The sequence below is a fragment of the Balaenoptera musculus genome, chromosome 1 (assembly GCF_009873245.2).
Source record: "Balaenoptera musculus isolate JJ_BM4_2016_0621 chromosome 1, mBalMus1.pri.v3, whole genome shotgun sequence".
Taxonomy (NCBI): domain Eukaryota; kingdom Metazoa; phylum Chordata; class Mammalia; order Artiodactyla; family Balaenopteridae; genus Balaenoptera; species Balaenoptera musculus.
Window position 1 is genome coordinate 82,725,042 of NC_045785.1, and position 21,509 is coordinate 82,746,550.

The 21,509-nt window shown below is 46.4% G+C and overlaps 1 protein-coding gene across 3 annotated transcripts in view; it reads right to left on the reverse strand.

The window, feature by feature from the left end:
* Window positions 1–972: 972 nt before the first annotated feature.
* ABCA4 (ATP binding cassette subfamily A member 4) overlaps window positions 973–21,509 on the reverse strand; it is a 126,012-nt gene continuing 105,475 nt past the window's right edge. Inside the window, exons 38-51 of one of the 3 annotated variants that reach the window (XM_036830196.1) lie at window positions 21,059–21,206; window positions 18,094–18,217; window positions 17,597–17,726; window positions 15,071–15,191; window positions 14,585–14,647; window positions 13,426–13,532; window positions 11,297–11,438; window positions 7,596–7,730; window positions 6,729–6,832; window positions 6,550–6,642; window positions 4,549–4,798; window positions 3,177–3,263; window positions 1,544–1,610; window positions 1,068–1,151 (exon numbers count right to left, since the gene is read on the reverse strand). In XM_036830196.1, the coding sequence (XP_036686091.1) occupies window positions 1,575–1,610; window positions 3,177–3,263; window positions 4,549–4,798; window positions 6,550–6,642; window positions 6,729–6,832; window positions 7,596–7,730; window positions 11,297–11,438; window positions 13,426–13,532; window positions 14,585–14,647; window positions 15,071–15,191; window positions 17,597–17,726; window positions 18,094–18,217; window positions 21,059–21,206 (1,540 nt within the window). In that variant the 3' untranslated portion in view covers window positions 1,068–1,151; window positions 1,544–1,574. Of the gene's footprint in view, window positions 1,152–1,543; window positions 1,611–2,821; window positions 3,264–4,548; window positions 4,799–6,549; window positions 6,643–6,728; window positions 6,833–7,595; window positions 7,731–11,296; window positions 11,439–13,425; window positions 13,533–14,584; window positions 14,648–15,070; window positions 15,192–17,596; window positions 17,727–18,093; window positions 18,218–21,058; window positions 21,207–21,509 lie in introns of those variants that run through there. The other 2 variants (XM_036830186.1, XM_036830204.1) reach the window with 2 other exon arrangements.

Consider the following 21,509-nt stretch of genomic DNA (forward strand, 5'->3'; position numbering starts at 1 on the left):
CTATAGTCCTCAGTTTGGCTCAAATAAAACTCTTTCCTATTCTTATTATTGATTGTTTATTGATTATTTTCATTGACACCTCCCTCTATCCCGGACTCTGGAGTATACCCACAGTGTAATGTGCACTGAGCTGCACTGCTCTAGAAATTGTGTGAACTAGGAAGCCCATCTGTGGGTCACAGAGGGGAGGCTGCTTGGCAAGGAAGCCCATTTGCCCTTCTTGTCCATAAGTCTTTTGAAATAATTTGGTTTGAAAGTATTTTTTTTCTGATTCTTGGTGTGTTTTTATGTGAACAAGTAGATGTCCTGTAAAGCACTGCCTCCTAACATCATTGCAGAAATGCACACGTCAGCACTGTGGAAATGGCCTCAGCATCTTCAAACAAAGACATGTTGGATCTCATCGCCAACCAAAGAGCCACTCTCACCTGTTCTTGCCTCTCTGTATCCTGTCTTAATTATACCTATGAGATAGGCATTCAAATAAGCTGGGCAAACAGATGGAAAACCTAGATGCAAATAATACCCAGCTGACAGTGGATAATGTTTACATGCATTGCCAGTTGGGTGTTGTCTTCAAACCATATGAAGCTGACTTGACATGGAACATCAAGACTAGTCCATTCATTTCCACCACAGCATTGCAGAATCTTGCTGTGACTGGCACTCCTGTGGTAATAATTCTCACAGAAGCTCATGCAATGATGGGAAGCCATATAGGCACAAAGAATGTCTAAATCTATACCAGATGGTGCACACAGGGAGATCAGTGAATTTGGATAGTTTGTGATAAGTATGTTTGCATTATATTTTCTCCTTAAAAATAAAACACACACAGAAAAAAGCAGATCCACTTGAAATGAGAGCAGTGTGGAGGCCACAGCCACTAGGAAGACGGACCGAGTTTTCCACTTCTGTGGTTCCAATGAAAAGGGTTTTGCACTCGTTTGGCTGGGTCAGTTTCACCATCAGGTGTTCCAGGTGAGCAAGTCAGTTCTGGTTTCCTTCTAAAAGAGCCCCATTTGGAATTCGCTGTGTGCCTCACATGTGTTTGTTTCTGCTGCCAAGGGATTACTTATGCTGGCTGGCCTGATTGAACGACCATATGGCAAAGGCTCCTGCACTTCCAGCGGCCCAGAGTTCCTTTCCAGCTGCAGAGGAAACACAAGCAGTGTAGAAGGAGATCAGATGGACTCTTCTCATCTCAATTTTCTGGAGAGGTGGTGCGATGGCTTTTAGATTTTAAGTCAAGTAGCTGTTAGTCAATCTCTGAAGGAAGCTCAGCTGAGGGCACTGAAGTCTATCAGATCACCCAAGCTTACAGTTTATGCTTGTTTCCTTGTCTGTAAAGGTTGGAGCCGATGATCCTGAAGGTCCTTCTGATTCTACAATCCAGACGTTTTAAAGACTCATGCCCACACCCCTACCCCACCCCCGCCCCACGCGCTACATGTTGACATGCACGTCAGCTACGCCCTCTGTACGATTTCCTATGGTGCCTTTTGGTTTGTTTTTTAGCCCAAGAAAGTTATCATGTTCTTACTGTCTCAAAAGCCCAGAAGTCACCATTTAGGTCATCCTTGAGGTGCAGAATTCCCTTTGTCCACTTCCTACGGAAGAAAATTGTTTTAAAGTGGGATAATGTAAACAAAAACGTTATTACTATTTGTTTCATGACATTTATTTATGTACAATGCTATGCAGGAGGATTTCTGCAAACCTTTATAACGGTGGTATGTCATAGAGTCAGAGTTAGGTTTTGAATCACAAATTTATTATAGAAAGATACCAATTTAATAAATGTGCTGCAGTAGGTCTTCTAATATTTGTATGCTAAAATGTGACAGACAAAACAGAAAAATGGTCACATCCAATAAGGGGGGAAAGTTTGGAATTAACTGCTGCAGATCATAGCCTGTGAGTGCCCCTTGTTGGGCCCAGAGGTGACCTAGTATTAGCCCTTTAAGAGGGCATATGCCAGGTTGGGGTGCGGAGACCATTTGTAGCTCTAGGAAATGCTTTTGCTACCTAATTATGTATTCTGAGTTATAAAAAGGATTTGTAACTGCAAGTGGTTTTCAAAGAATAATTTTCTACTGGTGTAAACAGCAACTACGAGATCTATAAATTAGAAAGAGTGGCTGGAAAATCTCAGCAAAACTAACTTTCCCTGGACAGGTGCCTTTACTTAGGCATTTCTGGGCAAAGTCAGCTTTGCTAAGTAGCCATTAGGTCTCCACGGGTCAAGAGAAAGGGGAAAAATTCATCCTGAGCCGTGCCTTGGAAAGGAGTGTTTCAGTCATTACCTGTACTTGGTTTTTCTTGCAATCAAGAAACTGGTGGGAGGAATGAGAACTTCATGGGAAATAAGGCTTTGCATTCTTTGTTTATTGGAAAAATGCTTTGCTTTTATTTGATTTACTGTCCAGGTAAGTCAGGAGAGGATGGCTGAGTTAGCTGGACCCTTTAACATCCCAGGCTTAGGCCAAGGCACCTGGATCCTGGCACCTCCTCCAGAACTTTCTCCAGATCTCTCTTGTTCTCTTTCTGGGGAACTAGGATGAACGTGCTCCTTACATGGGGCGCTGTGTCAGGGCAGGAACCTGGAGGCACCTACCCCGAGAGTTATCACAGGCCAGGAGGCATACCTTGTGTTGTTTCTTCCTTCATTGTCTTGATATTTTGATAAAGAACAAAGAGCCCTCTTCATAAAACAGACAGTAAGTCTTGCTCTAACCAAACGAGTCCACCACTGAAATGAGTGCCAGTTAATTTCCTTCCTTTGAAACTCAAACATATGATCAGACATATATGTCAAGTATCCCAACAACTGAAATGTTTTAATATTCTCTCCTATCTTCCCTGCTTATTTCCAAAATCCAAGTGCTTTTTTGCTGTAAGCAAAACTATGCGGGAAAGTTCTTTTCAAAAATGCTCTCCCATACCACTGAAAGGTTTCCTGATTATAAAAGGAACCTACACAACTACTGATAGAAAAGTCCTGCAGCACAGAACAGGTGAGGAGAGGCAGGGCGGCAGTGGGGGTCTGATATGGGCAGGGCTCTCTGTAGGAGGCATATCTGGGCCTTGGGGCCCCGCAGGCCCAGTGGACCAGTTGGGTCCCTGAGCCAAGAATCTGCCTCAAGCAGGGGATGGGGGAGGGGTAGCAGGGGTACCTTGGCCTGTCGACTGGCTCCAGCAGCTCGAGGGTGCAAAGGGAGGTCATGAGTTTCAGTCTGCTGCTTAGCAAAGTTCACAAACACCTGGAGGCAGGGGAAGAGCAAGAGTAGGTAGGTATTTCCAGAAAACGGCACGCTCCACCCACCCACCCACTTTGCTTTCTGTTTTCCCCAGTTAAGTACAGCCCTGCTGGAGCAGCTTGTGCCCTGCCCAGGGCACAGGGCTTTTTCTTGGAATTGTGAGCTAAGCCAAAGGAGTGCCCACAGGAGGATTAAAAGGTCAACAAGGCAAGGCAGATTCTCAGCTACTGGTGTCCTCCTGAAACTCTAAAGGAATAACTAAAATATCCCAAGCCAGGAGAACAGGAGCTGATCTCCCCACTTTTCTCTTCTCTCTTCAGTGTGCCTGTCCTTGCCGCCACCTGCTTATGCTGATAAGAAGCTCCTCAAAGGGTAAACAGAGGCTTGCCTATTTCCACTGCTTTATTGAATAGTCTTTAAGGGTGTTTATGTAAAAAACAAAAAACCCCCAATAAAACCCAGAAACAAATGTCCATATGGATGAATGCATAAACAAAACATGGCATTTACATGCAACTGAATAGTATTCAACTTTAAAAAGAAAGGATATTCTAACACATGCTACCACGTGGATTTACCTTGAGGACATTATGTTCACCAAAATAAGGTAGGCACAAAAGGACAAATATCATATGATTCCACTTATATGAGGTACGTGGAGTAGTCAACAGAAAGTAGAACGGTGGTTACCAGTGGCTGGGAGAGTGGTTACTGGGGAGTTATTGCTTGATGAATACAGAGTTTCAGTCTGGGAAGATGAAAAATTTCTGGAGATGGATGGTGGTGATGGTTGCACAACAATGTGAATATATCAATACTTAATGCCACTGAAGTGTAATGCCACTTAAAAATGGTTAATTATGATATATATATATATTTTTATATGTATTTTTTACCACAATAAAAAGTGATCACGTTAAAAAACCTGACACATGGCACACATTTATCAAAACTCACTGAACTGTACACTTTAAGTGGGTGCTTTCTATTGTATTTAAATTAAGCATTAGTAAAGTTGATTTGAAAAGAAAAAAAATGGCCACCACCACAAACCAGGAAGGAGAAATAATGTCCTAGAGTTGTGGGGAAGGATGCTGTAAAAAAGTCCATGAAGTCTGCTGATGGCTGAAATACTGTTAGAAGACAATTTCTGATATTCCAAGTTTTGCCCTAATGGACAGAGGGACTAGAGTGTTGGCACTTGGGCATGTCCTGCCTCGCTCTCGTGTGGATTCCAGCCCAGCCTTTGCCCGGCCCCGCTCCGCACGTGGCGCCCTCTCGGCCTTGCCTGGTCCAGCGTGGTCTGCGTGACCGAGTACTCCTCGATGAGCAGGCTGTCCTTGTGGGAGACGAGCAGCCGGAAGATCCTGGCCAGGGAGGAGGAGGAGACCTGGAACTGCAGCATGTTGTAGTGCCTCTCCCTCTGCACGCTGCCTGGGAAGTTCCCCTGGAAGAACTGCTCCACGGGACCCAGGTCGGGAAGCAAGTCGTCCTTCGGGGATTTGATTTTCATTGTGACAATGTAGCCATCTCCAAACCTGAGGGAAGCGTGTGGTGGTGTGGTGCAGGCCTGTTAGCAGTTGGGTCTAAGGAAATCCTGAAATGAGGGCTAGACTCATCAAAAATATTGGGGATTAAAGGCATGTACTATAGACCTTGTGTACATGTTTAAAACTAGGATTAAACGGGCCATGATGGTTCCTGGAGAAGTGGTTTGATACTAGTTTTTAGAGGTCTAAGTGCCTTGTGTGGTGAAGTGGGTCTCCAGACCTGTGTCACAGCTTCCTGTGTCCACCTCTTGGAGACAGGGGTGTTCCCTGCTCCTTGCCCTTTAACATACTTGCTGAAGTCAAGGGTGGTCTGAGCCCTGTGCTGAGATCACAGGCTGCCCATTGCTTACTCGGTGGTGGAAAGACTGCCCGGCCCTTTAAGAGACTGGCCTGGTGGGAGCAAAGGTTTGGGAAGGCAGTGCTTCCCTGGGGAAGCTTCCAGAACAAATGGAGCTGCCAGGGCCAGGGCCATCAGTGCTTCCCTCCTCCCCTCACCAGGTCACCCACCTGTGGATCAAAAATGGTCCACCAGAGTGAATGCATGGCTAGCTGGCTTCCCTTCACACTTACACCAGGGTATACTTACTTCAGAGCTCCCTCCATGATCCAGGATTGTTCCCCTTTACAATGAAATGCCTTTACCTTTCAGCCCCGGAAAATTGACCATCCTCACGTGGGAACATTCCCTCTCACCTGCTCTCCCATGGGGATATTGAGGACTGAGAGGGAAAGGAGTAGGGAGCAACCAGGTCTCCAGCAGGTGGCCACTCTAAGTTGCCGACATGGGTCTGGTGACCTCACATGCTGAAGTCCCCCTAGATATCTGTGTAGTGTGCAAGCTGTAGTTGCTCAAGATATCATGGGTCAAGTGCCCAAATGCAGCTAATCTACTAGACCTTCCTCTCAACCACTTATCTGTATGATGTGTACGAAGCATGATGTGTATCGTGCAAGACACTCCCCTGGATACATGGGGATGAAGCGTCTCGGTGTAGATGAGGTGAGTTAGGTTCTCTTCCTTTCACCAACGGGCATGGTGACTTTTCTGTCCTGGGCTCTCATTTATCTCTGATAAATGAGTGATAGCTGTAAGTCCACCCTTCCTAGTTTATAAAGCATATCAGAAGGCAAAGGAGCATGACGTTCTTAATAAAATCTTATTTTAAGTGATGGTCGGCTTTGACGCACAAACTGTTATTAATAACACATTATTTACAGCTGTCTACAATTTACAGGGACGGGATAATCCTGCTGAAGATTACTGGCATTGCTGGTTTGTCATATAATACATGGTCATTTCTCAAATTCAAAAGCATATGACATGGCAGAAAGGAACACTGATTGCTCAGGCCATTTGGTCTCTGAATCATTCCTACCGTGGTTGTGGACTCTTATTAAATGGGTCATGGGTCCTGGATCTGTTGGGCTAAGTGGTGGGATAATTAGGCAGTGGTAGTGACCCTCCCTTATCCCAAGTGGGCTCTGCATTTGCCCCGATCAGAATCCCCATCTGGAGGCTCGGGGAGCCTTCAGCCATAGGCAGTTAGCCCAATAGAAAGGAGTTACATTCAGCACAACAGCTTTCTCCATCTACTGCTGCAGAATGAGGCCCAGACACCTCTGCCCGTGGGATGAGGGGGCAGCAGGACCCCCCCACATGTCAGTAGAGAGCACAGGCCCTGGCTGACTGCCCCTTCCTCCCCAGAAGGTAATAAAGGCAATCCCCACCATATCCTTACTTGTACTTGAGGTGCTGAATGGTGCCCAGACACTGAAAGGTGCCCTTCGCCATGATGGCAAGCCGGGTGCACAGGGCCTCGCACTCTTCCATGCTGGGGGCGGGGGAGAGCAGGTGAGGGCTGGGAGGACTGGACTCCATTGCCCGCCTGCTCCACCCCAGTCCCTGGGAATCTCTTGCCTGTGGGAAGTGAGGACCACGGCTCTCCCTTCTCTGATGATGCTCATGATGGTGTTCCACAGCAGGCGGCGTGCCTGGGGGTCCATGCCTGTGGTGGGCTCGTCCTGTGGGGAGGCAGAGAGGACAGGGGGCTGCTTCCGGCACCCTCCTTGGCTGACTCCCTCTGAGCAGCTCTGCTCTCTGGCGGACAAAGCACAAATTCACTCCCCCGTGGGGCAAGACCCGGGGAAGCCAGCACAGGGCATGGAAGGCGGGAGGTGAATCAGCACCGTGAAGAAACATCATGCACACCTCTAGACCCATTTCAGCCCGTGAATGGGTTAAGGTTGATTAAAAGGCAATGATAGAGTTATCTTAAAAAAAGGAAAAAATTCTCTATATATGTTTGCAAGGAGGCAGGAAGATAACTCAGGTGATTCTCAGGGTCCCTCCAAGGCCTGTGATCCATGCCCTCATAAACCCCAGACTACAGGGGTATGGGGGCCTCAGGCCTGGTCCAGCTTTGGTGAGAACCACATGAGCCGTTGCTCCAGCCCAGTGCGCCTGTCCAGTTAGGACCCCAAACAGGCCTCGTCAGGCAGTAAAAATTTTTGACCAGTCCCTGACATTCTGCAGAGGGGCTGAACTTCCCTGCTAGAGCCTGCAGCCCCCAAGAGGCTTCCCAGGAACCCAAAGTGAGAATGTGTTGCGACTCTATCTCCCCCCAAGAGCTGTGAACCAAACACTAGGCTGATATGCTCAAAACGAGCAGAATAGGCAACAGCCCAGACAAAAACAGCCCGCTGCGTTTTCTAAATCTGCTGACCCAACAACAGAGATGCAGCACTCGGCTCTTGCAAGCCCTTTGGTGGTCCCAGTGGTGCTCACCAGTAGCACCAGCAGTGGGCAGCCTATCAGTGCAATGGCTGTGGAGAGTTTCCGTTTATTGCCTGCACTGTAGGTGCCGGCCAGGCGGTCTGCGTAGAGAGACAGGCCCAGGCTCTGAATACTCCAGTTTGTCACCTAGGGAAGAGAAAGAAATCCCATTTGGGATAAACAAACAAGCAAACACCGCAAACCTCCACCAACTCAAAGTCTTGGGCTCCCAGATCGCACACCTTCAGGATGACAGACCCAGCTAGGCTGAAAAAGGACCACCTGCTGGCTCATGGGGTGGCTCGTGGCCTTCAAGGGCCAGACGTCTCCTTTCCACTGTGGGCCTTAGATCTCAGTGTGGTTTGGTCTGCTCCACACCCGTTGGGTGTAGCCCCCTGAGAAATGGCCTTCAGCTTTACAAGAGTCAGACAATGCTTCTCACCCAGTGTCCTGGACTATGGCTAGGAGTAGAAGAGGAAGAGTCCTAGGGTCTGTTTAAGAAGATGGTGGGTCCCAGACCTGTTGATACCACCCCTCATCACGGTCACACTTGAAGTCTTGTGTGTGCATCTAATATACACTTATTGAGCACCTTCTATGAACCAGGCATAGAAGGGTGCTAGAGAATAATGGTGAACATGGCCATTGCTGCTGTACTCACAGATGGCAGGGGGTGGTGACAGACAACCAAAATACACAGAATAATGACAGATTGTAACAGCACTTTGAGGGAACTCAACAGTAAACTATGATAGAGAATATACCGTGTGTGTGTGTGTGCGCGTGTGCACGTGCATGTGCACAGAAGGAAAGCTAGGGAGGTCTCTTGGAGACAGGCCCACCATGCCTCTGCCTTCTGCACCTCTACCTGGAATGTTCTTCCCCTAGATATCCATATGGTTCACTCAGGTCTTCACCCAGAAGTCACTTCCTCTGTGAAGCTGTCCCTGGGCCGCCCTACATAAAAGTGCACACCCCACAATTCTTCCCCGCTTTATTTTTCCCCTAAGGACTTCTTACTCTCAAATGTATTGTATATTTTACTTGTTTATCTTTTTAGTGTCTGTCCCTCCCACTAGAATATAAGCTCCATTTTTTACTTTTTATTTGGAATAGTCCCCAACTGACAGAATCGTGTAAGAATAAGAATAGTGCAAAGAACACTCATAGACTCTTAGTCTCTATTTTTCTCTCTCCTTCTCTTACACACACAAAAATACACACACACACACATACACATACACACACACACACACACACAATGTTTTCAGACTCATCTGAGGGTCAGTTATACTTGGCCCTTCATTCCTAAATACTTCAGTGTCTCTTTCCTAAGTATAGGGACATCCTCTTACATAACCACAGTACAGTTATGATTGTCAGTAAATTTAATATTGTCACGATACTTTTATCTAGATTATTACCCTTCACAGTCTGGTTTTGCCAATTCACTCAGTAATGTCCCTTCCAGCACTATTTTCTCTCCAGTACAGGCTGCAGTGTAGTGTACATTATTCAGTCACTGTGTCTACTTAGCCTCCTGTGATCAGGAACATCTCCATAGGCTTTCTCTGCCATTCCATGTCTTTTATGACTTTGATAATTTTTAAGAATACAACCCATATATACATATATATATTTTAATAGAATGTTCCTCTAGATCTTGTCAAATGTTTCCTCATGATAAGGTTCAGGTTATGCATCCCAATCAGAATATTCTGTAGGTGAAGTTGTGTCCTTCTCAGGGTATCACATCTAGGGGTGTGGGATGTCCATCTGACCCTCAGCGGTGATGGTGGTTTTGAGCACCCAGTTAAAGTGTTGTCTAATTTCTCCACTGTAAGATTATCAGGCTTCCCCCTCACAACCAATAAGCAATCTGTGGGAGATACTTTTAAGCCATAAAGACATCTTGCTTTTCATAAAAAATTTCCCCTAGACTCAGCAACCACAAATCTTGTCACAATCCAGTCTTTACTCTGACCCTTGCAAAATGATTTTCGAGCTCTGGAACTTCCTGCACACTAACTAGCTGGCTCTCAGCATTTGACTGTAGGCAAGAACCATCCCTTCTCTCCTGATTATTTACTTATCTACTTAACAATATGGAGTTATAAATCCCTACTTTTCCTCCAATGTTTTATAACTGTCATGGTATTTAATTACGTTGATGCTTAAATTGTCCCATATTTGGCCATTGGGAGCCCCTTCAAGATGGCTCCTGTGCACTTATGACATGCCTCTATCATTTTTTTTTAAAGCACTCTTTACTTTCTGACATAATAGGATGTTCCAGGCTCATTTTACCTATGGTGTCTCAGCCCTGGAATTTGTCAGTTGTCTGAAGAGTCATAATTCCTTTTAGTGGGGAATGGTATTAGAGATCAAAATCTGGACACTTAAATATGCTCATTTTAACTGGGGCATTTTTGCTTCTTGGCCTTTTCAGAGGACAGATATATGCACACACAAACATACACACACATGCACACACCTATGTACGCATATGTGCAATATACATGGGCACATACGGCATGCATGCACAAACATAAGCACATAACTATTTCATGAGTTCACAGTGATAGCTCCAATTCCAATCCATCCTTACAGGATTCTTTCTTACTTTCCCCCTTTCCATATTTGTATGTCTCTTCTTCCACGTTGAGAACTCTGGCTCCAAACAACATAAACGCATTTATTCATTTACTTAGTCCTATAAAACATGTAAAATTGTTTCAGAATTGCTTTGCCTATGCCACTATAAAAAACAAATCAACTAAAAAGAGCTCACAATTTGCTTGCAGCTCTTTCTCTCTGCTCCACCTGCCCAAGACTGAGGATATACTGTCAAATATTGTATCATCAGTTATTTGTATTCGTTCTTTTCCTCCCCTCCTGTATGATTATTACATTCATTTGAAATAAAATTGGATTAATTTGTTTTAGTTTGCTTTCAGTGTTAGGATTTTCTTTTTGTTTTCATTTTTACCTCTTCTTCATTCTTACTGATTTAGTTTTATTTTTTTGAATATGTAGAACATTAACATGCTTCCAGAAGTTTAAACTATACAAAAAAAAATACCGAGAGAAGTGTTATTCTCTCCCATTTCCCTCTTGCTGAGCACTACATTTATTGTTTTCCAGTTTATCCTTCCTATATTTCTATTTGTAAAGGTAAGCAGACATATTTATGCTTTCTTATTTTTCCTACTTTCTTACACTAAAAATTAGCATTCTACATGTGCTCTTTTGCACTTTGCTTTTTTCACTTAACTATATCTCCTAGAAATAACTCCATATCAGTTCACAGAGATTTTCTTTGCTTCTGTTTTTTTTTTTTACAGCTGCATAAGACCTTATTGTATATATTTATCACAAATTATTCAGCCAATTTCCTATGTCTGAACATTTAGCTAATTTCCCATATTTTACGAGTAAAATGCAGTGAATAACCTTGTGCATAAGCATTTTGTACTGGATCAAAGGGTAAATGTGTATACCGTTTTGTTAGATATTAGGGCAGGACTTTATTTATCTGCTTTGTTCACTGCTATACCCTGTTTTCCAGAACAGTACTTGACACGTAGCAGACACTCAGTTGAGCATTTGTTGAATGAATAAATGGATAGCGTGCTCCAGCTTTCCCATCTCTAAATAAATGTATTCTCATAAAACAGGTTCTCGAGTGGCCATAACAAACCATGTTTATTTACCCTCTTGATTTTCTCTGCTGGTACACCTCGAAGCCGGGCATAAAGGTAAAGATGTTCTCGCCCTGTAAGCAGGTCATCGATTGCTTCAAACTGAGGACAGTAGCCCATACTTTGATGGACGTCAGAAATATTGGTTAAAATACTGCAAGAAGAAAAAGCAGTTAGCAGGTTTCCTTCACAAAGTGGGTGACCAGAGATCTAGGGCTGGAGGAGTTTCTGCCAATAAGATAAGAAAGCTGCCTCTTCTCTTCTCCCATTTTGCTTTAGAAATGTGCACGACATTTAGCAATCAGAGCAGGGGCTGTTTGGTTAGAAACTGATAAACTCCAGGAGTTCTGAGCTTTGAATCCAGTCAGATTCTCCCGTTTCCCTGTCTAGGATAAACTGAATACCTGCTACCCAAAGACAGCTATGCTTTTGGATTGGTTCATCTCTTAAAAACAAAGGGAAGATCAAATTTAAGAAAATGACTAGTGGTTTTTGATCCCTTTCAAACATTTGGAAAGTTGCTAGGGAAGACGTGTGCTTTCCAATGGAAGTAAATTTCTCCATTTGTGTTTACTGGCAGAGATACAGTCAATGAAAGAGGAACCAATCAGATCACCACCTAGAGCAAGAGGCTGGCAGAAGAGAAGAAGAAATGAAATGAACTGAGTCTATCAACTCCCTTTGACCAATATATTCTCTCCCGCTAGAAAATATATTGCCTGGATGAAAAAATAAACTGTCCATAGACTGGTCTAATTTCTTTCCCCCTTCTCTTATAGCTTAGGGTCTGTGAATAAAGGATGGATGCAACAGTATGCAACAGGATGGGACAGAGAGAGGCCATGTAATTCCCCACTATGACAAAAACTACTTAGGTATGGCTGGGCCAATTAAAACCACCCCCCCCACCCCCCCGCCGAGAAGCAAGGAGGGTCCTTCACCAAATTCACAGGAACTACTCCACTGAAGAACCTGAATCCTGTGTCTTAAACCTATACGTTCTTTCTAGCTTCTGTCTTGGTTTTACCTTCTGGGCATCTGACTGTGTCTCACTTGGAGTATAACTTGATGTCTCATGGTAAAACCTATTACATCCCTCTGCCCTCCACTCCCTGCCCTTTCCCCTTTGTTACCATCATGAAGTCATTTGCTTGGCTAAGCTAGATCTGAAGATGAGATTGCTCTAGACCCAACAGGGATGGCTGGGAAACCAAATTCATCCTATTTGAGCCAGTGAAGAATGCTCAGGACTCTCCCTACCCAGGGAGCATTGGGCCATGTTGAGGATGGCTTTCTGTAGTCAAGCAGAAGTTGGTTAGATATCAGCAGTGCCTAACTCCACCCATAAACCAGGGCAGAGAGTTTCTCTGGGCACATCTAATGTGTGTGAGCTCTGCTGTTCAAGGGGCAGCCTGGAAAGAGGCAGACAAGTGCAGGCTCATGTTCTCTGTACTGTCCTGTGGATGACCAGTCTGTTTCCATGCTCCTTATTTCAGAGAGCAGCAGGCACCCTCCCAGAATCCAAGGGCACATGCCAGTTTTCCCTTTATAGAGGAAACTTGGCCTGCAAAGCCAAGTGTTGACACAGAAATAGCCAATGCAGATTAAGGCCTCTGAGGGCCCCAAACCATCGCCCATCTAGAAACTCAACCCAGAGAAAGGATGTGTCACCACAGAGGTTCTTAACCTGGGGTCCAGGAGTTCCTGTAGGGTCATAAATGTGCTTCAGGGCTCAGTAAATTCCCCAAATGCAAAGACTCTATGAAGAGAGGTAATGGGAAACAATGGTGTATTTTTATAGGAAGAAGGTGCGTGTGTTCATCAGATGATCAAAGGGTGAGATGCTTATGACCCACAAAAGACTAAGAACCACTGATTTGGTGCTTCTCAGAGCTTTCCTAGAATTCACGCTAACAGAGGAATCTCTTAACAATCACAATTCAATTAAATTTTCCAGAGAGTCTATGTCTTAGGCTTTTTGGACCATGTCCTCTGGGAGGTCCACCCTTCTGCACAGATCTTTCAGACTCTCAGAGTCACCCTCAGATACAGGGTCAATGCTTACCCTTCCTATGGTGGGACAAGGACATGGCTTAGGACCTGGGAGAGACACCCTGAGACAGGATGAGCAGGACACTCACCTCTTGCCTGCGACAGTGGCATCACCTGACGTCACTGTGCTGTCCCCAGTGAGCATCTTGAATGTGGTTGTTTTGCCAGCTCCGTTCACTCCCAGGAGGCCAAAGCACTGAGGGAGAACACACAGAATTGGCCTCGCCCTAGAGCCCAGGAAGGTGTGGAGTGTCAGGCCCTAGGGCAAGTGTGTGGGGTGGGGGGAGGCATTTTAGGCCTGTGCTGCCTTTGTGGAGGTCACTAGCCATGTACGGTGTAAGGCAGCAGAATGTGCCACTTAGGCATAAGGATGCTTTTGAGCCGAAGGCAAATGAGAAAAAGCAGATATAAGAAAAGCTCTCTGCCCTCTCCCCTATTTGCTTCAAAGCAGGACATAAATTTACAAGGTGTTTCCCTTTCCTCTCTACCAAGATGGACAAAAATTAATCACTGGAGACAACTTCAGACTCTTACCAGCTTGGAGATGAAACCAGAGGAATCTATATAACAAACTTTACTAACTAGCCTTTATCTACCATTAGTTACCCATATACTTGCCTTCCTACAATTTGCCACCCTAGAAACTATAAGTCCCTTTCCTTTGTCTTGCAACTTCCCTAAAAATGTATTGTTCCTTTGCTAAGATGCTATATAAGCCCAAGTTCTAACCACCCCTTTGAGGTAGTCCTCTCCCCTGTGTATGTACGGTACACATGCTAACAAACCTCTCTTTGTTCTTCTCTTGTTAACCGGTCTTTGGTCAGGCCAGTTGACAGAGCCCCAGCCCTAGAACCTAAAAGGGTAGTAGGAAGGAGGATTTTTCCTCCATGACAGTGGCTACTGAGCACTTGAAATGTATCTACATGTGCTATAAGGTAAAACACACACTAGATTTTGAAGACTTAGAACAATTACAAAAAAAGAATGTAAAATATCTCATAAATAATGTTTTATACGAATTACATGTTGAAGTGATACTATTTCAGATATACTGGATAAAATTAATGATTAAGATTAATTTGACCTGCTTTTACTTTTTTCCTTTGGCTACTAGAAAATTAGAATGACCTGACCTACGGTGGGACATGTTTTATGTCTACTGGCCAGCTGTGCTTGAGAGGAGACCAGAGTCACGCATAGGAGCTGATTTTCTGAGGCCCTTTCACAAGTGGCCTGCAGAGTACCCACCTCTCCGGGGCGGACTCCCACACACAGCCTGTCCACCGCTGGGCTGGAGCTGCCTGAATAAATCTGTAAGATCCAGAGAAAGTGAGCTGAGGACTGAGAGAGGGTTAAGTAGGGAGGGCAAGAGAGCAAAGGACGGTTTAGGCGAAGGTTACATTTTGACACGAATGTGCAGAGAGGTGCTGTGAGCACTGAGTCTCGAAGCTGACCCCGTGCGGAAATGGAACGGAGGAAGGTTAGCGGGGCTCAGCTGCAGTGGCTGTTGCTGAGGCCCTGTGTCCGTGCCCAAGATGAATACTAGGGAAAGTGCATTGAGTGCTCTTGGAAGACACATTATAACACCGAGGTTTTATAACCTCACATAAAATTAGGGAAAGGAATTGCTTGGATAAGCATATTGCTTATTCTACAGAAGGCAAATTACAATGTAGTGCCATCTCTGGTCCACCTGGCACCTCCAAACTAACATGCCGGCAACTATTCCCTTACCTTGGTTAGTTCATTTAGCCTTAAGATATCAGTTTTATTTCCTCCACTAATAATTCTTTGTCTTTCTTCAGCCACATCATCATCTTCATCTATGATAGGCTCCTTAGCGGGCTCGGTAGTCCTAGATGAAGAAAAGAGGACGGAGTGGGCTGGTGTACAGCATCCTTGGCACTGTTCTTTTCCTCTGACATTCTTCCCATTCCCTGGCTTCTGCCCCAGCCTGGCCTTCCACCCCCACAGGCTTGAACTCTCAAAAGGACTCCCCACAGGACAGGCATTAGGCATTAGGCAGAGGGGGCAAGTGCTCGAGTCCAGAGTCTGCCCTGGGCTCCAGTCCTGGCCTTCCCATGTGTGACTTTGGGCATGTCACCAAACCTCTCCAAACCTCACCTCCCTCAACCATAAGATAGGGAGGGGCTGGTAAGAGCGTGTGCCTCATGGGATTGTGGTGGAGATGCACTTGGCACAGTGTCTGGCACACAGTCAAGACTCCTAACCTGGGAGCTGTTATCATGAAAAACCCTTCGTCTATGGCAAGCACTCAGCAAATGATAGTTACTAGCGCCCAAGCCTCCCGCTCCTTTTAGTCCATCAGGTTATCTCACACCCCCAACCACAGTTCTCCAGCAGCTGTACGTTAAAGCCCTAACTCCCCAGCTGAGATCCCAGAGCCCTGCGGTCAGGCTGCACCTACTCTTCCCACCCGCTCTCCCGTTTATCTCTTGGACTAACCCCTCCGCCAACCGTTGGATCTACCCATGGTCCCCAGCCCATGCTAGCCTTTCCCACCTCGAGCCCCCGCAGGCATCGCCGGTGGCCCAGTGTTCTCATTCTCCTGCCCTACGGAGCAGAATCCTCCTCGTCCTTAAAAGCACAGCGTCTTCTCTGAAACCCTCCCTGAACACCCTGACCTCCATGCTTTCCTTCCTTCCTCCCTGGCCATATCCAGTTCATTACTAAGTACTGTCTGACAGACTTCCTACTATTTATCCAGTCAACTTCTTTTACTCCATCTCCTAATGCCCCCATTCCTTTTTCAGGTTACCACTGTCTCACGCCCGGGTGCCAAAGCGGCCTCCTGTCGGCCTCTCCCCTTCTAACCCCGGCTGATCATGTCATTCCCCTGAGCAAAACACCCCAACAGCTTTCTGCTGCCCTCAGCCTTAAATTCTACGTCCTCACCAAGGTGGGGGGCATTTCACCACCTGGCTCTGCCCTCCTCTCCAGGCCCATCTCTCATCCCCCTCACCCTCTCCTTTCACGGACATCCTGAACTCCCCACAGGCAGGCATGTCCTCTACTGAGAGCACCTCTTCTTCCTCCCTCTCCTTCCTCTCTTTTCCTGGTTGCTTCTCAGTATGGGCATGGCTGTCTTCTTGAAGCCAGAGACTGTGGCATACTTCTCTGGTCTTCTTTCCGGCCTAATGCGGCAGGACGCGCTCAATGGTGCTGACACCAGAGTCTGAAGCTAATGAGTCTGTTTTAGTAAATAACTCCTACCCCTCTCTCGCCCCAGGCCCCCTAAGATGTGGCCAAAGCTGCGGGGGTCCTGTAAGGGCTGAGGCTCCCGTGGATGGCGACTCCTCACACCGTCTCTCCCACACTAGAACCACGTACTGGCCATGTTGTTTTATTCTAAGTGTGTTGACACCCATTATCTCATTCAAACTCTTTCCAACAATTCAATTCCCTGTGGATCAAAACCTAAAGACAAGTCCTCTGAATCTTTATTTACATGTGAGCACATTCATCCTGAAAGGATGAGAAGATAAGAGACAAACACTGTCAAGGAAAGTTTCTTCTGAGTGCCCCGTGATTTGCAATCTGGGCCTCTGGGCTGAGCCCAGTAAATGTCAGCCTGGGTTGCAGAGGGGGCTGCCTTCTGGAAAGCTGAGCACCCACTTCAGAATGATGCAGGGCCTCAGGCAAGAGCATGGGAAGAACGGCACAGCTGGGGTGGGTCACGGTTGGCAGGGACCCCCTTCTTCCCCAACCAGGGGGGCACAATCACTGCCCCACCCGCTCCACACTGCACCTGGCTGCCTTCACCCCGAATGTCACCCCCATATTACTCCCTTCCTTCCCTGCCCTGTCCCCATTCTCAAATCTCTAACTAGCATAGGGGCCCGCTTTGTCTATTTTCTCATGAATGCATAGATCTATTTCCTAGTACTTTGAATACCAATGAATCATTATCATTTGCAATGCTATGATGCAATTTAATATGACTATCTGTTTCTTAAATGAATGGGATTAAATATTAGTGATTGAAATTAATAGCATTGCATTTTAAACACTTTAAAGTTTAAACTTTTAAACTTTAAATACGCACAAATTCTAATGTGCCTGTTTTAATGTACCTCTCCTTGTACTATTCAGAACAAGCCAGGCTTTGAGAGCATAAAAAACTTTATGGAGTGGGGCTCATGAGGAAAGAGATGACCACTTGGATGTGAAATCAAGTTCCCTGACTGACAGGCACATGGAGCTGGCCTTGGTACCCTCAGGGCAGCGGCGCGAGCGTACCATAGGCTGAAGAAGAATTGGTACTGGATGAGGAGGGTCAGGAGGAAGTACACCAACCCTTCTACTGCCATGGCAACCAGGTTCTTCCCAATCAGGTCCCACTGGAACGGATTTGAAGAGTGCTCCTCACCTGGGGATGGAGGCCACCGGAAATCGACAGGAATTAAGTCCACTTAGCTGCCCCAGCTGTCCCGAAAGACCTAGTTACAACACTAGGCTCAGCTAGACTAGGCCTTATGCAAGGGATTAAGTCAGAGCCAAACCCGAGTCTCATACTGGCTCCTCAAGTCAGAGTAGGGAAGAGTAGGAACTGCCCTTGACCCCTCCTAGTCGCCTTAGCCATGGATACAGAGGCACTCTGGTTCCTTCTAGTGTCAGGAAAATCCCAGACCAACCAGGCACCCCCAGCCCCAGCCCAGGCTGCAGGTCTGTCATAGGAACTCCCACTGCAGCCCTCCTGGCCTTGGAGGATCCAGGGCCATGTGACTGCTACCCACCAAACCGGGCATAGACGTCTGTCACAGCCTGGCTCAGTGCCAGGTCAATGAGGCCCCGGCCCAGGCAGAAGTGGGGGAAGATAATGAGCAGCTTCCTCAGCACGGCACTGAACCTGAGCAGTGTCTGAAATACAGAAAAGCAGGACAGTCAGTGATGGAGGCCAAGCTTGGCTGCCCCCTCCTGAGCGGGGTGGGGCTTGGATGCCCTCACGGACCAGGACCAGTGGAGGGCCTGCAGCCAGAGGGGACGTAGCAGCCAGACTGGCTACCGGAGGGATTTGTCAAGCAGATAGGAAGTTTTGGAATACTCACAGGAGGTGCCTCTAGCCGGCAGCCTGCTTGAGGAGCTTTCACTGCAGACTCACTTTGAAAGTACACAGGAACCCTCCAAGGCTTTTGTTAGCAGGAGACGCAGCTGCTGGGAGTGTGGCCCAAGCTCCCTCTCCTTTGGCACAGCTGTGAGCCACGCTGGGGGCTGAGGCTCTGTCACTGGCAATATCTTAGCCTAGCTTGTACCAAATGGGAGATGGGCCCTGAGCATCTTCTAGCTCTGCTTCTCAGCTCCCACAGGACAGCTACAGCTGTCTGCAACTGTCACCAGCAGAAAAGATGGCTGGAGACTTTCCCTGGTGTCTGGGTTGAGTTGTGGGGACTTGTTTTCAGGTGGTAGAAGGTACTTGCTGCCTTAGCCTCAAGTGTCAGTGTCAGGCAGAGGGGACACCGAGGGGGTGAGGCTGACCCACTCTTCCGGCCAATCCCTGCTGCACAACCTCCTTCCTCTCCAGCCTCCGAACTTTTGCTTACGTTACCCCATCTCCTTCTATCTACCCCTCCCCACGGTCCCGCCCCACTACTCCTGGAAGGAACTATGCTCTTTTGCCTCTAGGCCTTTGCACTTGCAGCTTCTATTAACCACTGCTATTAGCTGGAAAGAATGCTCTTTCCCCGCCTGCTCTCTGGCAGATTCCTGCCCTTCTTTAGAAAGCTAGCTCAAATAACCCCTTCTCTCACAAGCCTTTTCAGATTCCCATGGTAAAATATCCGATCCTCTCTTACAGGACTTACCACGTTGCCATGATTAATTATTCTTTTACCTGCCTATTTTCTGCACTAGTCAGTGGTCCCCAGGGAACAGGAACTGGGTCCAAATCCTTTCGATGTCCTTCCTAAACACCTTACACATGATTAGTTCATAGTAGGTACTTCACTGTTTATTAAATGGGATAATAAAATCCTACTTATTCCAGGCCAGGCTCAAACTGAATTCCTCTACCAAGATCCTCTTGACCCCCATAGCCCAGCTCTTTTGGCCCACTCTGGTCTGTAGTGTTTTATCTGTCTTGCTCCTTTGATGTTCTGCCATACACTGTCTTATGGAATGTCACGTACCATGGTTTATATCAGTTCCTAACTTGGTGTGCAGGTCATTTACTGACTGGAAGGGGAGTTCCTGGGGCCACGCTCGTTTATATCAGCACATCCATCACATGGTGCTTACCTAGTGGATGCCTCTGGGACCTGGGGAGCCTCCTGTGGCATCCTGGGAATTTCTGCAGCATCTGTCTATTCCACAGTTTAGGTGAAAGAAACCAGCTTTTTTTTTTTTTTTTTTTATGCAGGGGAGGGGGTGCGCTCAGTTAATTGTTGGCTAAGTAAGTGCAGCCCGCAGGAGGGAAGTTGTTTTGAGTTGCTTTAAGCTATTTAATTATTCTGAAGTAACACGCTCTCTTAAGACTTAGTGAGCTGTGAGCCTGTGACACAAACAGCTCCGAAGAGCAGCATTTTCAGTCTTCCGGGATGCTCTGACCATTGGCAGAGTCTGTGTTCTCATCCACCTCCCTGCTGGGGTCTGACTGTGACATGGTACGTTTTTTTATCAGTCATGGGACAGATGGGGTTTTGCTTCTTGTTTAGCGGCCACAGAAAGCCTCACAAGGTCAGGGGAAGAGTCGCTCTCAGGCCATTGGACTGAGTGGTTAGTGCAGGTTTGCTCTGGGTCTTCCCAGCAGGGCCCAGAGGCAGGAGTGGGGACAGGGGCCACAGGGCATCTGTGCAGATGCTCTGGCTGGTACCAACCCTCTCAACTTCAAAGACCTTCTGAGAGAGGGAAAGGCTAGAGAGGTGCTGGGGACACAGGCACACAGGAGAGCCCATCGATCCCTGGGTATGTTCCCAGGACAGTCATGGCCAGGGCTCAGACACAGGGGTCTGGGAGAGGGAGTGTGGAGCAAAGACAACCCTGTAGTCACCACCGCTGTTTTTAGGATTCATTCTTGTCAGTTCTTTCTGGGCAAGGAGAAGTCTGGGGCGTGTGAACGGGACAACTGAACTTCACAGCTCATAAAAATGAGTCACTCAGCACTACAAATTCCTAACCCTAACCTCAGGATTAATTTTCATGCACAATAGTATGTGTTACTCTGTTACAATATATGTAAGAAATTTGGAGAAAGGTTACATATGTATTTGCTTATATGCCTCTAGAACACATAAGAAACTCATATGAAAGGTTGCCTCTGGAGAAGAGAACTAGGTGAGTGGGAAACAGGAGTAGGAAGGAGACTTTTCATTGTATGCCTTTCTGTTCTTTTTAAATTTTGAAATCACATGAATGCATTACCTCTGTGTGTGTGTGTGTATAAAACCTAACACCCAAAGTCCCCAAGGAAACCTTCTTGAAGAAGTAAGAAGATCTAAAAGCTTAGGATTATGAAAGGTCATTTATAACTTGCAGAAAGGGCTCAGAAAACTATGACACTCAGAGCACACAAATGAACAAGGAGCTTAAAGAAAAAAAGAAAGGAAGGGAAGAAGGGAAGGAGGGAAGGATAAAGGAAGGGAAGAAGCAACATTCATTTATACACTAAGATTGTACAGACACAATGCTCGCCTCTGGCTCTGCTTGACCATCACACTATCCAGTAACCTAATAATCAAACAAAGAAGATGAGAAAGTCATGCTTACCCGGTTATTCTCAAATAATTCCAAGATGAAGGTGATGGCACTGCTGTTGATGCCGATGAACAGATTAGCACAAGATAAGGCCACATAGGCTGTGCTGGGGACATCAAACAGGAAGGATGCTGGGTACATCATGGGAATGACTGCCCATCTGTGTGAAATGGCACAACACAGTGGATGGAGTTCCAATTTCCATTCCATCTACTGTACCCCTAGATATAATACATTCCCCTCTCACATGGGGTGGTATGTTTGAACTGGTGAGAGTCCTGGGGAAACCAAAGAGATACTTCTCCCCTTGGTCTTTGCTCTTCATCTTTGAATGGAGATAACAATGCCTTTCCTGACCACCTCTTGGAGTTTTAGTGAGAAGCAAAAGCTGTGAATGTATTTTGTAAATTATAAAGCCTTACATAACATAGGAGTGTTCTTCCCACTCTAGTCTGGCTCAGCA